The sequence below is a fragment of the Eulemur rufifrons genome, chromosome 3, assembly GCF_041146395.1.
Source record: "Eulemur rufifrons isolate Redbay chromosome 3, OSU_ERuf_1, whole genome shotgun sequence".
NCBI lineage: Eukaryota > Metazoa > Chordata > Mammalia > Primates > Lemuridae > Eulemur > Eulemur rufifrons.
Window position 1 is genome coordinate 40,794,326 of NC_090985.1, and position 16,929 is coordinate 40,811,254.

Consider the following 16,929-nt stretch of genomic DNA (forward strand, 5'->3'; position numbering starts at 1 on the left):
GACCACGCGCGTTCCCGGGACGAAGTGGGCGGAGCCCGGGGGACCCGGCCAGTTTCCGGGTGGTGGAGCCAGGCGCGGGGTGGGCGGGGCCCGGGGCGGGCCGTGCAGGCTTCGGGGGGGTGGAGCCAGAGCGAAGTGGGCGGGTCCGGGACGGGGTGAGCGGCGCGAGTTCTCGGTGGGCGGAGCCGGTGGCGGGGAGTCATGCGGGATTCCGGGTGGGCGGGGACCCGGCCGGGTGGGCGGGCTGTGGGGGCGGGGACCCGGCCGGTGGGCGGGGTGTGGGGCGGGGTGTGGGGCGGGGTGTGGGGCGGGGCCGGCGTGCTGGGGAGGCGGTAGAGACGGGCCCTCTGCTCTGGGAGAAAAGAGGTCACCCTCTGGCTGCCTGGGAAAGGATGTAGGGGAGGGCTTGGGGTTGATAAACCGCGGGCCCTGAGGCGCTGTTCGGTTGAGGAGAGTCCTCCAATCTGGGGTTAGGGTTATCAGCCGTGGAGGAACCAGTTGAGACGCTGAAATGAGAGAAGCTTGTGAGTGAAAATTCAAGCTTTAGCATTCTCAGCCTGGAGTCCGCGGGAGCCCAGAGAAGAGGAAAGGAGGGAAGGAGAGGTTGCTTCCAAATGAGACAGCTTCAAGGACGGTTTTAGAGAGGCATAGCACCCCGAATCTCACCATGTTTTAACTCAGTTTTTTAAGTTATAAGATCTGTATATATTGGCTCAGAAATATATATTGGTTTCTTTTCCTTTTTTTTTGAGACAGAGTCTCGCTCTGTTGGCTGTGCTAGAGTGCCGTGGCGTCAGCCTAGCTCACAGCAACCTCAAACTCCTGGGGTCAAACGATCCTACTGCCTCAGCCTCCCGAGTAGCTGGGACTACAGGCATGCGCCACCATGCCCGGCTAATTTTTTCTATATATATTTTTAGTTGGCCAGATAATTTGTTTCTATTTTTTAGTAGAGATGGGGGTCTCACTCTTACTCAGGCTGGTCTCGAACTCCTGACCTCGAGTGATCCACCCGCCTCGGCCTCCTAGAGTGCCAGGATTACAGGCGTGAGCCACCGTGCCCGGCCTATAATTGGTTTCTTGATAAATTTTTTTTTTTAAGTTGACAGAGTCCCATGGTATCCTTTTTGTGTTAATCATGTTTGTTCATTTGTTGGCAGTCTGGAAGGAAAGACACCAAATTGTTAAAACTGTTTATCTCTGATGATATTGGGACTTCCACTGTCAAGGACTTTCACTTTACACTTTATAGCCTTCTGAATTGTTTATATTTGCAATGGAAATATATAGCTGATACATACTTCCCATTATAAAAACTGAAATTTGTAGGTTGATTTTAGGCCATCCACAGTGAGATTCTCATGAGATAGATTCTCTTGAGTCCCAAATTCCATAAATCCTAAAGACTTTGAGCATAGTCCTTGTTTCAGTTACCAATTAATTGCCTCTCAGCCCAGAATACAAACTGCAAGGCTCTATGCTAACATATAGGCTCTATGCTAAATAACAGAATTACAGTAAACATTTCTCCTTTAAGGAAATGTTAGCATCGTGCTAAGACTTCTCAGTAAAGAGTGCTGGAGGTGTATTTGCAGAGAAAGAGGTTTCCTGGCCTTTCTGGGACTGGACCAGAGTTATGGGTGTGGTCATGAGAACATCCTGTGGAGTCTGCTCCAGCCACAGACCCAGAAAGAGGCCCCTCTGTGACCTTGCAGCTTTAGCCTGGCAATAACCTTTCTTCAGTCTCTACACAGAAGCCAGAGCCCTGGGAGGCCTGCAGGCAGCCACCTGCCCATACTCTGTCAGCAAGCCCTTTGTGGCCTGCACGAAGTCACTTGTGGCCAGCAGGGTCACACACTGAGCAATGGTTCCTTCTGCCACCCTTCCCTTTTCCCCACCCCCACGCTCATCCCCAGTACTTTGAAGGTCTTCTGCCCCTGCTGCCTTCAGCATCTCCAGACACCTCCAACCTAGCTAAACTAGCAAACCTCTCTGCTATCCGGTAGCCAACCGATGCCTTCTCCAAGGAGGTCCAAATCTTTTTTAAGTTTGTCATTCCTTGGGTACTCTCTCTCAGCCATAGGTCCCATATAGAATTTTCTTATATCTTATAGTTACACTTTTATCAGAGTTAATAATATATTCTTTATATTCAACTTACCTTGCTTGGCCTAGTATATGGTTTCTTCTCTCCTGGTTGGGCCCAGACTACTACAGGACTTTGAGCCAGACTGGGTAGGTTCTACCACTTACTGGTTGTGTGACCTTGGGCAAAGTTACTTTACCCCTCTGTGCCTCAGTTTCCTCATCTGTAAAATGAAGTTAATGATAACACTACCTACCTCATAGGGTTGTTAGGGGGATTAGTTGAATTTATGTACATAAAGCACTTAGAATTGTTGCTGGCACATAATAATAAATGTTAGCAACCGTGATTTTTGGTATAATCTCACTTCATTATTTGCAATCTACCCTATACTCCTGTCACTAAGTGTCTGACACTTAGTCCTTAGATACGTCCTTATTCCTTAGGTAAGCTAGGCCTTTGCACAAGATGTATGTGCCCTCTTTCTGATGTGGACTTTCTTTCACCTTCCTTATTTGTAGTTCTTCCCAGGAAGAGTTTTTGCCTTCCATCTTTCCACAGCCTTTTTTCTTATTTTGTCATAACTTTTTATTCATATGTCTTTTTTTTTTTTTTTAAGAGATGGGGTCTGGCTCTGTCCTTCTGAGCTGCTGTGCAGTGGTGTGAGCCACAAACTTCTGGGTTCAGCGATCCTCCTACCTCTGCCTCCCACATAGCTGGGACTATAGATAGGCGCTGGGTATCACACACCCAGCTGACTTTTTTTTTTTTTAAGAGGTGGGGTTTCACTGTGTTGCTCAGAGTCATCTGGAACTCCTGGCCTCAAGCAATCCTCCTCCTCAGCCTCCAAGTAGCTGGGATTACAGAGGTAAACCACTGCACCTGGCTTATATATGTCTTTAATAACAATATCATGCTCAGTAACTCAATCTGTCTGTCTCTGCCTCTGCCATGAGCTTCTCCAGGGCATTGGCCTTGCCTTGGGAAGTAGAATAGTATAGTAGTGCTGGAGTCAGAAAGATGGACTCAAATCTTATCTTGGCTACTTAATATCCTATATTACCTTGGATAAGTCAACAACCTTTCTGTGTATTAGTTTCTTTGTAAAATGAGGATAACAAGAGTGCCTACCTAATGGGAGCCGTAGTGAAAATTAAATAAGCCAAACTGTACAAAACATTTAGCATAGTCCCTGGCGCCAAATAGGTACTGTCAAAGGTAAACACAGCTGCAGGGCACTAGTCAAAATGGTAAAAACATTTTATTCAACAACTACTGACAGTAAGGGAAAGTGCTGAGCTCTACTCCAATTGTATGGAAGTGATTTGGGAGTTTCAAAGGAAGAATGAGGGAGGAAGGAGTGCGGGAAAATTACACAGGGTGGGTCAGTGTAAATACGGTTAGGCCAGCTGTGTCTGCTGGCTAGCAGTTATCTAAGTTAGGATTCTATCCTCCCACAGAGACTGGGAGACAGAGGCCCTCTTCTTCCTGATGATTACATTTCAAAGGAATGGCTCTCAAGTCCTTGAGAGGGACTTCTGAGTTGCAAGAGATACATATTTATAATTCTAAGCCCTTTTTAGTAAATGCTCAAAGGGAGGTCAGGCACCTATCGTCAGGTGTTGACAAAAACAAATAGTAAATTTTCCTGGCAGCATTGAGGTTTCTTTGGCAGTCATTTTAATGGGTAGCTGAGGTCACCCCCACCCTAGGGACACAGCCATATGCTGCTAGAAGCCATGCTAGAGTTTGGGGTCTCTTAGTGCAGGGTTTTGGATGGAGTTGTGCTAAGAGTTCTGCAGTTCTCAGTACCCTATGTAATAAACAGCTACATAGTTTTGCAGTATGATTATTATCATTATATATCTCTGTGAACAGACTGTAAGCATTGTAACTGGCATAAATCCTTGTTGAATTAATGATATTTTATTAGTTAGGATACATGTGAGATTGTTATAACAAAGAAACCCAGAAATGTTATGAGTTAAATGAGAGATAAATGCATTTCTCAAGTAACAGCCTGAGCATGTACATTCCAGAGCTGATATGGTGTCTCTACAGTGTCTGTTACCCAGGCTCCTGATACTTCATTAGAGGCCATATCTAGAGTGTTCTCTTGGTCCTCGAGGTTGAAGATGGCTTACCACCACATCTGCTGTGATTGCATTCACATCACTTCTGCTCACATTCCACTGACCTGAAGATACTCACGTGGTCATACCCAGGTGCAAGGGAGATCAGGAAACATAGATATTCTGGGCAGCCCAGCTAACATTTGGGTGTCTCAAGAAAGAAGGGGAGAATGAATATTGAGAGATAGCCAGCAGTCTCTACCATACTGAGCTTTTTTAATGCTTCTAAACTTTCTCTTTTAAGCAGAAATGACTTTTTAAATTGAAAAAAAAAATACATCATAGAAAAAATATATATGATCCCATAATAAAGACTAAAAAAGGATATGGTTTCAGAGGAGTAGGAGGTGCTTAGAACCAGATTCTGACCTATAATGATCTGGATAAGGAAGAAATAAGAGATGCACCTAAAGAAGCCAGTGTCCCGTGGAATTAAAAATTAAAGGTTAGGGTTTAGAGGAGGGACATACAACAAAGGAAAGTATAAGAAATGTTATAGACATGTAGGGGGAGATTCAGGAATCTACAGCACACAGTACACTGAGGTTTATAATAACAAAAGGACTTTTTATTAGGGGTATATTTTTAATGCTCAATATTAACAGCTAGAAGAAAAAGGAAGAGATAATCCCATTGCTTGGGACCATGTGACATGATGTGATCAGACAACTGAAAGAAAACAGAAATGCTCAATGCTATTTTGCTTGCATTTTTTTTCTGTCAAAGAAAAATGATCCTCAAGCTGTAAAGAATACAGAAGAATAGCAGTAAGAGGAAATGAAAGGCCAAGATAGGCACAATGATAGAAAGCACTAAGTTGTCTTCAATGGGTTAAAAATCTTCAGATACGGAGTTAAATCCCAGAATACTGAAAGAGCTTTAGATTTTAACCCCACAGCCTCTCTCATGTATCTTCAAGAAAATATGTCGGAAATGACATGAGATTAAGTATGAATACTTACTGTCTTGAGTTTAAAAGGAACAATGATGTATTCCAGACACCATACCCTGATGAGCTTGATGTCTATTCCCAGGATAGTTTGTGACTATTAAAAATAAAAGTAACTGGCATAAATCCTTGTTGAATTAATGATTTTTCAAAGGATTAATTAATTGTTAGACTAGGATTATAGCACAAAGTGTATCTTGATTCCAACAAAGCAACTGGCCCAGTTGTGTTAGTCCTGATTCATTCAGTTCAAAGCCAAGGCAGAAAGGCTGTTTATTGCCTCAAATAACAGGAAGGGGCCAGGTGCAGTAGCTCACCTCTGTAATCCTAGCACTCTCAGAGGCTGAGGCAGTGGTGTCACTTGAGCTCAGGAGTTTGAGACCAGCCTGAGCAAGAGCGAGACCCCGTCTCTACTAAAAATAGAAAAAATTAGCCGGCGTAGTGGAATGCGCCTGTAGTTCCAGCTACTCAGGAGGCTGAAGCAGGAGGATGGCTTGAGCCCAAGAGCTTGAGGTTGCTGTGAGCTAGGCTGACACCAGGGCACTCTAGCCTGGGCTACAGAGAAAGACTGTGTCTCAAAAAGAAATAAAAATTTTTTAAAAATAACAGGAAGGGCAGTGGAATGGCTCTCAGAGGCAAAGGCTGAGCTGCAGAAACCAGTCTCAAGGGACCAGAATCAGGACCACTTCCACAGCCCTTATTTCTCACCATCTCTCAATCTCAATACGTGGCTTCATTCTGAGATCAACTTCTCACTTCCTGCCGTGGGGAGGATGCCCCTGGCAGTCCCACATTCATATTTTCCAGGCTCAGCAACTCCAATGGAAAGAGAAAACTTTTTCCTCATAGCAATCACACAGAATGACTTGTAACTGTTTTTTACGCTTCTGTACTGCTCAAATTTTTATATGTATCACATTGTAATAACAAATTTTTAAAAATAAAACATTTCTTAAAAATCAAATTTCTTAACATTAATATAAATAGCTGCAGGAGAAGACTATTGTTCCCTTAACTTTTCCCTAGGGTTAAGACATTTAGTTTGTTTTCAGATCCCACTATAATAAATAAAGCCACAATCAACATCTTTGTATGTAAATCTTGGTCTACACCTCTGATTATTACCTTAGGACAGAGTTCTGGAAGTAGAATTCCTGGAACCAAGGTCTTAAACATTTTCCAGGACTCCTGATACATGTTGCTATATTGTTTTCAAGAAATGGGCCCATCCCTCAATATCGCATTGAGGATTATTATTAAAATACAAACAAAAATAGGCAAAACAAAACAACTAAACCCTGACATTCTCACTGTTTTTTTAATTTGCATTTACCTGCTTACTGTTTTCCTATGTTACAAAGATAATTTCAATACAAAGCAATAACTGCTGGGACAGCAATGCACTCTGGGAGCTGGGGCAGGGGACCTCAGCTGGACTGGAAAATAGTAATAAACCCATCTGACTTAGATTGAAAGGGAAAGGGAATATTAGTTCCGTGGTTCTCAGCCTCACTGCTGTGTACCACACCTTACATGGGAAAATTGAGAAAGGGAGTACTTATATTCAGGAGAGGTCGATAGGTAAGGCCTGAAAACCACATTATAAGAATATCTTTCCTTCTTATTTCCTGTTTCCTCTCTCTTTCTCTCCCCAGCTTCCAACCCCCAAATCTGAAAGGGTATCTGTCTTACATGGCCTCCCAACATTAGTTTTGTGGGTATCTGTTCTGGAAAACCATTGGCAAAATTCCTCTTTTGGCAAAATTCCTCTTTTGAGGTCTCATACCAGTCAGTCAGTGTTCTTGGTTGCAAACAACAGAAAGCATTTCTGGCTAACTTGAGCAAAATAAAGTTTACTGGGAGGCTGGGGAGGGCAGAAGTTGGTCATGGCTTAGAGGAGGAGATGCACAACCCAGGTTATAAGCTTGCCATCATTAATACCACTGCCTCTGCATCCTCTGCTCTGCCACCATGAATAATCTCTGCCCTTGCATCTTTGGGTCATTCCTCAAGAGGCAGTAAATGTCCCAGGCAGGAGCAGCCCATTGGCTGGGCCAAGGTCACATGCCTGAAATCTAGTGGCCAGGTTTCCAGGGAAATGAAGTATATATCCCTATAGGATTTCCATGTAAGGAAGCTGGGCCATGCCTAACCCAAACCCATCCAAAGAGAAAATCTCCCAGATAGAAGGGGCATCTTTTTAAATGTGGAGTAGCTAAAAAATGGCAAATGTCAACTATGACCTCCCTGACTTCCATGCTATTAGTGGTTTTTCCTCTTTTGTGGGAAATCAATGAGATTAGCTATCAAGTTTAAGTAAGGTCACATATACAAGATTCCTGAAAGAAATCCCTGTACAAATTGATATTTGCTTTCTAACTTTGCTACCAAAGAACAGAAAGGGACCCACCTATGACCTTATCCCAAATAAGGTAATGGAACTATGATACACTCTAGCTTCTGGTGGTTGCCGACAAATCTTGGTATTTTCTTGGCTTACAGACACATTGCTCCAACCTCTGCCTCTATCTTCACATTACTGCCTTCTCTGTGTGTGTCTGTGTGCCAAATCTCTCTCTCTCTCCATTCTCTTTTAAGAACATTAGTTGTTGGATTTAGAGTCCACTATAAACCAGGATAATCTTTTTTCTTTTTTTTTAATTTAAAGAGGTTTATTCTGAGCCAAATTTGAGGACCATGGCCTGAAGTCATACCCAAGAAACTTTAAGTGGACTCACTGTGGTTGGGTTACAGTTTGGTTTTATAAATTTCAGGGAGACAGGAATTATACATAAAGTCGTAAATCAATACATGGAAGGTGTACGTTGGCCTGAAAAAGTGGGACATCTCAAAGCCAGGGCTAACAGGTTATAGGTGGGTTTAAAGACTTTTTGATTGATAATTGGTTAAAGAAATGAAGCTTTGTCTAAAGGCTTGGGATGTTTTAAGTTAAGATAAGGAAGTCCCAACTCCTCAACTCCTCAAACTCCTGGGCTCAAGCAATCCTCCTGCCTCAGCCTCCCAAGTAGCTGAGACTACAGGCATATGACACCACGTCCAGCTAATTTTTTCTATTTTTTAGTAGGGCTTCGGTCTCACTCTTGCTCAGGCTGGTCTCGAACTCCTGAGCTCAAGCAATTCTCCCACCTCAGCCTCCCAGAGTGCTAGGATTACAGGCGTGAACACCCGTGCCAGGACTTTGCTTGTTTTTTTATTTTTTTTCTTTGAGACAGGGTCTCATTCTATTGCCCAGGCTAGAGTGCAGTGGCGTCATCATTGCTCACTGCAACCTCAAACTCCTGAGCTCAAGCGATCCTCCTGCCTTAGCCTCCCGAGTAGCTGGGACTACATTTTTTGTAGAGATGGGGTCTCATTCTTGCTCAGGCTGGTCTCAAACTTCTGGCCTCAAGCAATCCTCCTGCCACAGCCTCCCAAAGTGCTAGGATTACAGGAGTGAGTGTCTTTGCTTATTTTAAAAGAATTAACATGACTACTATAACTTCTGTGGAGGGCAATTTGGTAATCTCCAATAAAATTAAAAATGCATATGCCCTTTGTGTAGCTCCTTTTATAACTTTTTATTGAGGTATAATATGCATAAGGAAAAGTGCATATATCATAAGGGTACAACTCTATTAACTTTCACAAACTGAATATACTTGAGTAACCAGAATCCAGATCAAGCTCCCTTAATATTTTACTATCCTAAGGATAACCAATATTCTGACTTCTAACAGCAAAAGTTAGTTTTGTCTGTGTTTCTACTTAATATAAAAGGAATTATGTATTTTTTATATCTGGCTTCTTTTGCTTAAGGTTATGTTTGTAAGAGTCATCCATGTTATTGCATGTAGTTGTACATACTTTTTTTGACCTAGCCATTCCACTTCTAGAAAAAAATTTTTTTGAGACATGGTCTCACTCTGTTACCCAGACTAGAGTGCAGTGGTATCCTCATAGCTCACTGCAACCCCAAATTTCTGGGCTCAAGTGATTCTCCCACATTGGCCTCCCAAAGTGTTAGGGTTACAGGCATGAGCCATCATACCTGGCCCTCTAGAAATTTATTCTACATATACAATGCCACGTGTGAACTGACTTTTGACCCAATTTATTCATAGCAGTTATGCAATAGCAAGAGGACAGAAACAAATGTTCAACAGAGGTCTAGTTAAATAAATTACAGTGTGTCCACAAAGTAGACTACTATGTAGCTCCAAAAAGGGAAAGAATTCTTTATGTACTCATAGCAAAAAATTGCTAAGACTTAGTCTTAGATGAAAAAGCACAGTACAGGACAGAGTATACAGTATGTTACCATTCATGTAAATAAGGTAGAAACGAATATACACACACACACATGCACACACACACTTGTATAGATCAGAGATTAGAAAACTATGACCTTTGGGCTAAAAACAGCCTACCACCTGTTTTTGTAAATAAGTCTTATTGAAACACAAGCATGCCCATTTGTTTCTTTATTGTTTGTGGCTGCTTTTACACTACTATGGAAGAGTTGAGTAACTGCTACAAAGACCATATGGTCCACAAAGCTTAGAATATTTACTATCTGGGCCTTTACAGAAAAAGTTTGCCAGGCCCTAGTGAAGTGTGTTAAACAGTGGCTCCCAAAGGGTATGTTCAAGTCCTAATTCCCAGTATCTGTGAATGGGATCTGATTTGGAAATAGGATCTTTGCAGATGTAACTGAGATCTCAAGATGAGGGCCAGGTGTGGTGGGTCGCGCCTGTAATCCCAGCACTATAAGAGCCTAAGGCAGGAGGATCGCTTGAGGCCAGGAGTTTGAGACCAGCTTGGGCAATATGGCGAGACCGTCTGCAAACATTTTTTAAAACTTAGCCAGGCATGTCAACAAACATCTGTAGTCCGAGGTACTTGGGAGGCTGAGGCAGGACGATCATTAGAGTGCAGGAGTTAGACACTGCAGTGAGCTTTGATTGTTGGAGGCTGCACTTAAGCCTGGAAGACAGAACAAGACCCATCTTTAAAAAAAATGTTTTTTAATTAAAAAAAAAAAAAAATCTCAAGAAGAGATCATCCTGGATTTAGGGTATTCTCTAAATAATCCAATGACTGGTGTCCTCATAAAAGAAGGGTGAGAAAGACATGAGATACAAACATGCAGAGACGCCCAGGGGAAAAGGACATGGGAAGATGGAAGCAAAGATTGCAAGCATACTCCCACAAACCAAGGAACACCAAAGGTGGTCAGCAGACACCCTAAGCTAGGAGGGAGCCATGGGACAGATTCTTCCTCAGAGCCCCCAGAAGGAACCAACACAGCCAACACCTTGATTATGGACTTCTGGCCTCCTGAACTGTCATAGAATAAATTTCTGTTGTTTTAAGCCACCAAATTTATGGTAACTTGTTGCAACAGCCTGAGTAAACTAATATACCTGGTATAGATTATCTCTGGAAGGATACACAAGAAACTAATAACTTTGGTTGCTGATAGGAAGAGAGACAAGATGGCTAAGAAACAGGAGCGTAAAGGAGACTTTTTATCAGTATACTCTTTTGAAACTCTGGAAAGTTGAGCCATGTGAATGTATTACCTCTTGAGAAATAAATAAAATGTAAATAGAAAAGTTAAATAATTCCTAATTGGTCTAGCCCAGAAAAGGAAGTCACCTCTGATTGTAGCAGGTGTCTAAAACAAGCACCATGAGGTGTGTTGCATTTTTTACCTGCTGTTGCTCAGCTCTGACCAGCTAAAATGGTCCCCTGGTCCTGCTGGTGTGGCTGCCAATGGATGGTCTCACCAGGCCACTTCGTGTTAACAGCATACCTAGATGAAGTCACTCTGCTGAAGTGTGTGTGTGTGTGTGTGTGTGTGTGTGTGTGTTGGGGTGGGGAGGTCTTCTGTACACTCCGATCCAAAATAAATCTCCCATCTGTCCACTTTGCTTGTGCTCATGGCTCCTAGTCCAGGCCACCATCTTGTTTCACCAGGACAGTGCAGTAAACTCCTAATTTCTTACTCTACATCCATTCTTGCCACCTTCCAGTCATTCTCACCGAAGAGCCAGATCATGTCCCTTCTTTGCTTTGCCATCCTTTACAGTTTCCACTGCAACTGGATCAAAACCAAACTCCTGATTGTTTTCTTGAAGCATTCCACCTAGTCCATACCTACCTTCCTAACCTCAGCAGATACTGCTCTCTCAGTCAGCTCTTTGCTTACTACATTCCAGCCCAGTGTGACACAAATCACAATCCAAGTTGCTAGGCCCTATCCCAGACCCATGAAATCAGGCTCTCCAGAGGGGCACCTGTAGAGTGTTTAATAAACTCCCTGGAGAATTCTTACTATCTTTGAAGTTCTGGAAACATTCTAAGCTACTCTAGACATCCCACTTCAGGGTCTTTGCACTTGTTCTTTCCATTACCTGGAAAACTCAGCCAGTTTTTTGAATGCCTGATTCCCTCTCATATTTCATGTGTCATCTAAAATGTCACAGCCTCAGAGAGACCTTTCAAGTCCACTCTGTTTCCCTACCCTTCCCTCAGCCACTCACTATTACATCACCCTGTTTTATTTTCTTTATACCACTTGCTATGATGAGGTCATCTTGTTTATTCATTTTCTTGTTTATTGACTACCTGCCCCCCTGAGAATGTAAGCTCCATGAAGCTAGCGGGTTTTCTTTGTGTTATTCACTGCTTTATCCTCAGCACCTAAAACTATGCTTAGAATAGAATCGGTGCTCAATAAAAATTTCCTGAACAAAGAAAAAATTGAGATGGTGTAATACACATAGCATATAGTATTTTTAAGCCCCCAAAACAGTAAACTATGCTACTTTAGATATTATTTTTTCTTTATATTTATTAAACACTTAAAACTTTTTTCTATTGTAAAAGTAATACATATTCATGCAGAAAATCATAAAAATTGGGGAAAGTATAAAGAAACTAAACAACAGTTGTAATATTACCATCCAGAAATTTAACCACTGTTAACAATTAGGTATCGTTTCTTCCAGGCTTTTTCAATGCAAGTATACACATATACTTTATTTTTTAACACAGATGGAACTATACAGTACCTATTTCTTTGTAGTTTAACAAGTTACAATGCATTGTGCACAACTTTCTATATACTGTAATTAAATTAACAGAATCACAGCGTAACTTTTAATGACTGTATAGCATTTTTATAATTAATTTTTTTTGTTTTAGAGATGGGTTTCACTATGTTGCCCAGGCTGTCCTCAAACTTCTGGGCTCAAGTGATCCTCCTGCCTCAGCATCCGGAGTAGCTGAGACTATAGGCATGCACTGTTGCACCCAGCAGCATTACTATTAACTTAATGAGGCCCCACTGATGGATATTCAAGTTGCTTTCAGTTTTTTGACATTATAAATAATGTTGCAGTAAATATCATGGTGCACACGTTTGAAAACTTTTTTAAAAACCAAATTTTAAGTTTGGAACATATAACAACTTCCATATTTTAAATGCACATGGAAAGGAATACCTGATTTTCTCCCCGAGCTTGCTTTACCCTAACCTTCCCCATCTCAATTGCAGGCAACTTCATTTTTCCATTTGCTTAAGCAAAAAGAACAAAATAGACAACAAAAACAAACATTGGAGTCATTCTTGACTCCTCTGTCTCACCCCTATATGCAATTAATCAGCAAATTAACTTAGCTCTTTCTTCCAAATATACCCAGAATCTTGACCATTTCTCATTCCCTCCGTGGCTCTCACATTGGTCTGTGCCATCGTGGACTCTTGCCTGGGTAATTGCAGTGGCCTTCTAACTAGAGTTGCCAGACTGCAAATAATAATGCAGGATGCCTAGTTAAATTAAAAATTTGGATAAACAATAAATACTTTCTTAGTACGTCCCCAAATACTGCATTCTCCATGCAGCAGCCAGAGGGATTCTTTTTGAAAGTCAGAATAAGTCACTTCTCCATTCAAAACCCTCTGATGTCTTTTCATCCCACTTATAATTAAAACTCAAAAAACTTACTGAGGCCCACAGCGCAGCAGGATCTTCTCCCAGTGGCTCTGTTCTCATCTGTCTCACGGTTCTCCCCTTCCCTCTTCCTGCGTCTCTCTTCTCCCAGATGTATCTAACCTCCTTTAGGTCTCTGCTCAGACTTCTCAGCAAGACCTTCCCACCCTGTTTAAAATTGCTCTCTTCCGTTTCCCTTCCTTACCTGTATTTCTCTGTAACACTAACCACTTTTTTTTTTTTTTTAAGAGACTGGCATCTCTGCTCTGTCGCCCAGGCTAGAGTGCAGTGGCAGGATCATATAGCTCAAAGCAGCCTCCAACTCCTGGGCTCAAACAATCCTCCCGCCTCAGTCTCCCCATTAGCTGGGATTACAGACATGAGCCACTGGCCTGGCATTAACCACTTAAAAAAAATTTCAGTTTATTGTCTTTCTCTTTCCATTAGAATTTAAGTTCCATGAGGGCATTTTTGTTCTTTTGGTTCACTGCTGCATTCCCAGTGCTTAGAATAATACCTAGCACATAATAGATGCGCAATAAATATTTAACAAAGGTTGAGTTAATAAATTGCAGTCACCCAAATCAATAGCTTTTGTCTGTTTCACTGGGATTCCTCTCATATTCCGATCATTCAGCATGTTACCTATTTCAAAGTAGTCAAGTAACTGCTGTCATCTTAGCATTTTCTGTAAATCTGTGATGGTAACATTTATTGAGCACTTATATGTAGGCACGGCTCTAAGGTATGATATCAGTATAGATATTTTCCAGATAAGGAAATTAGGACACGGAGAGGTGAACAATTTGCTTAAGATCATCTACGTGGGATATGGCAGAGCTGGGTACGGAGCTGCGTCCTTAGCTATACACTCTGCTGGCTCGCTTTTAGCTCCTTTTGTTTTCTTTCTTTTTGGTAGTTAACTTGTTTTGGTTAAACCATCAATAAAAAGTTCTTAAAGCTCAAAGTCAAAACCTGTCAAAGGCCAAGTGCCTGATTACCCTTCAGTCAAGGACTAGACGTTTTGCATTTGAATCCTAGATGGCGGGAAGGGGCGCGCAGGCTTCGGGAGGGGCGGGGAGGAGACGCGAAGCCCCGCCAGCCAATCAGAGCGGGCGGAGGCCTCCCTTCCCCCTCCGCCGTCCACGCGCCAAAATTCCAAACGGGACTTCGTACCGCTTCTGCCGTCTCCCTCCGCCGAGTTCAGCGAGCCGGGACTATATAAGGGAAAGGAAGTCAGCGTTCTCGCCCTACTGTCCGCTCAGGTCTTCGACGCCGTCGGCAAGTATTCCTCTCACCTTCGGCGCGGCCTCCCTTGCTCTGCAAATGGGAGGAGAGTTTCGAGTCCACCGTTCTAGGGTGGCGGCGTGGGCGGGACAGAAGGCGGAGGGATTCCAGGCGCGCGCGCTGCGGCTGCTGGCGCGGAGCTTGTGGCGCCAGAATTCGGAGCGCGGAAGAGCCTGAGCGGCTGCCGCCCAAGGCTCGGCCCTCTCCTACCGCGGACGCCGAGACAGCTCTGGACAGAAGATGGTGGTCCACCGCAGCAGCTTGGAGATGCACGGCCACTCCGCCACGTCAGCCTCGGACTCCTTGGAACTGTCCAACGAGTTCCTCAGCCTGGAGCAGATCGGCCGGAGGCGGCTCCGCTCTGCCGGCGCCGCGCAGAAACCCGCCGTCACCGCGGCCGTGGCGGGCGTGAGTACCGGCCTGAGGCGGGCCCCCTCGGGCGGTGCCTGTGGGGACTGCCAACGGCCAGGCGCCCGGAAGGGTCGGGAGGTGGGCGGCGCAGGTCGGGGTGACAGTTGAGGGGGGAGGAGTGTGATCGAGGAAAGGTAAAATGGAAGGCTTCTGAGATCGGAGCCCCAGGGGTGTGGGTCGGGTCGCAGAGATTGAGCCGAGTGGAAGAGGTCTAAGCAGTTGGTTGCCACCTACTTTTACGCAAGAGGAAACCGAAGCCCGCCGGAGCTGAAGTGCAGTTTGGGGCCCAGCTGTGGTTGTTTGGGCTGCCCCCGCCCCCACCTCCCTGACCAACCGCCCAGGCTCCTGCCCTGGGTTCTCATCAACCGGTGGAGGCAACACGCGTTTACTGCTTACCGTTTGCGTAATCGACGTTTTAGGGGGTACGAGGATAGACCGTGGTCCAGGTTGTCTGACCTTCATTTACGATCCAAGGGGTTCCGGAATAAGAGCGCAGTGAATAAATACCAGGTTGCATAATGTGCAGGCATGAAGACCAACATTGCATGTACTCTCTCTTCACTTAAGCTAAATAACAACCCTTTGCACAGTTATGATATCTATTGGACAGATGAAGAAACGGACTCAAAAAGGTAACCAGTAAGTGGTAGATCTAAAATTGGAACTTAGGTTGTCTGCCTCCCCAAGCCTACCCTTTCTGTTATATCATGCTGCAGTTACAAACAGTGTCTATAGGGGAAGTTTGCAGTCGGGTTGAGTCCTCTTGAAAGAAGTGCTTCTCCTGGGTCAGAAGTACAGATAGGGTTTTTGATGGGCTGAATTAAAGCTAAGGGAGAGACCCTCCCCACCCCCCAGCTGCTTAAAGAGGCATCGGTGGAGGGGACAGCGTTCACAAAAGGTTGGAGAAGTTGAGTAAGCAACACTAGTAAAGTTAAGGCAGCAGATAATACAGTCTAGTTGGAATGAGGATGTTAGAGTGAGGGTGGGCATGGGAGTAGGAAAAAATAGGACAGGAGACAGGGTTGGGAACTGGGGAATCAGGATGAGAGGTTAAGGGGAGATGTGCGGTGGGAATGACAGAGCTTAGTTCTCTTTAGTTCGGACAGACGATTTTAGGGTCTTGTATTAAGGTACTTTATTATGATCTTGTATTAAAGTCACTATAGGAAATTTGTTGTCAGTGTCTTCTGTGGCCACCCCATTCTGGTTGCTTCTCTGCCAAGGGGAATGGATTAAAAGACTAAGTCCCCTCAATCTGTGAAGTTGTGATTCTGAATTGAAAAGACAAGTAATTTCCTCATTTTCAGGATTTGTTTCTCAGTCATGTGCAGGAATTGGCAGAGATCTGGAGAGGCCAAACACTTCTGCACTGGACTTGGTCACTTATTAACCTGTGTTCTGGAAAGCTAATTATTTCAATAAATATTGATTATCATATTCAGAAAATGCTAGATCCTGTGACCATAATGATGTATTGAATACTGGTTAAGTATATAGGTTCTTAAGACAACTGTTAGTTTGAATCTCAGCTTACCAACAATCAATAGGTTTCTACACTTGTTAAACGGAGTGATACCCACCACATAAAAAGTGAGGATTAAATGTGATCATGCATGTAAAGAGATTAACTGAATAGTTGGCATATAGTTAGGACTTTGTCATTGTTAGCTCTTAAGACCATAGTCAATTTTAGTTAATGGCCATTCCATCTTTCCAGTTTTTCAGGTAAAAAAGAGTCATTCTTGACTCCTCATGTCTAGTGCTTTAGCAAATTCTGTTAACACCATTTTGAAAATATTTTCAGAGTCAGACCACTTCTCCTGTCCTTCGTTGTTACCATGCTGTTTCAGGCCATTATCTCTTGCTTGAATTATTAAAACAGATTTTTGATTGGCCTCCTTGTATTCCACCATTGTGTATAATATTATGCCCTTCCCTCCTCCAACAGTCAGTTCTCAGTACAGTGATTCTTTTAAAAGTCAAAACAGTTGATCACTCCTCTTCTGAAAAACTCTACTAGGCTGGGCACGGTGGCTCATGCCTGTAATCCCAGCACTCTGGGAGGCC

The 16,929-nt window shown here is 43.5% G+C and overlaps 1 protein-coding gene across 2 annotated transcripts in view; it reads left to right on the forward strand.

The window, feature by feature from the left end:
- The first annotated feature begins 14,691 nt into the window (after positions 1–14,691).
- ATAD2 (ATPase family AAA domain containing 2) overlaps positions 14,692–16,929 on the forward strand; it is a 65,628-nt gene continuing 63,390 nt past the window's right edge. Inside the window, exon 1 of one of the 2 annotated variants that reach the window (XM_069466022.1) lies at positions 14,692–14,859. In XM_069466022.1, the coding sequence (XP_069322123.1) occupies positions 14,692–14,859 (168 nt within the window). The remainder of the gene's footprint in view (positions 14,860–16,929) is intronic. The other variant, XM_069466021.1, reaches the window with a different exon arrangement.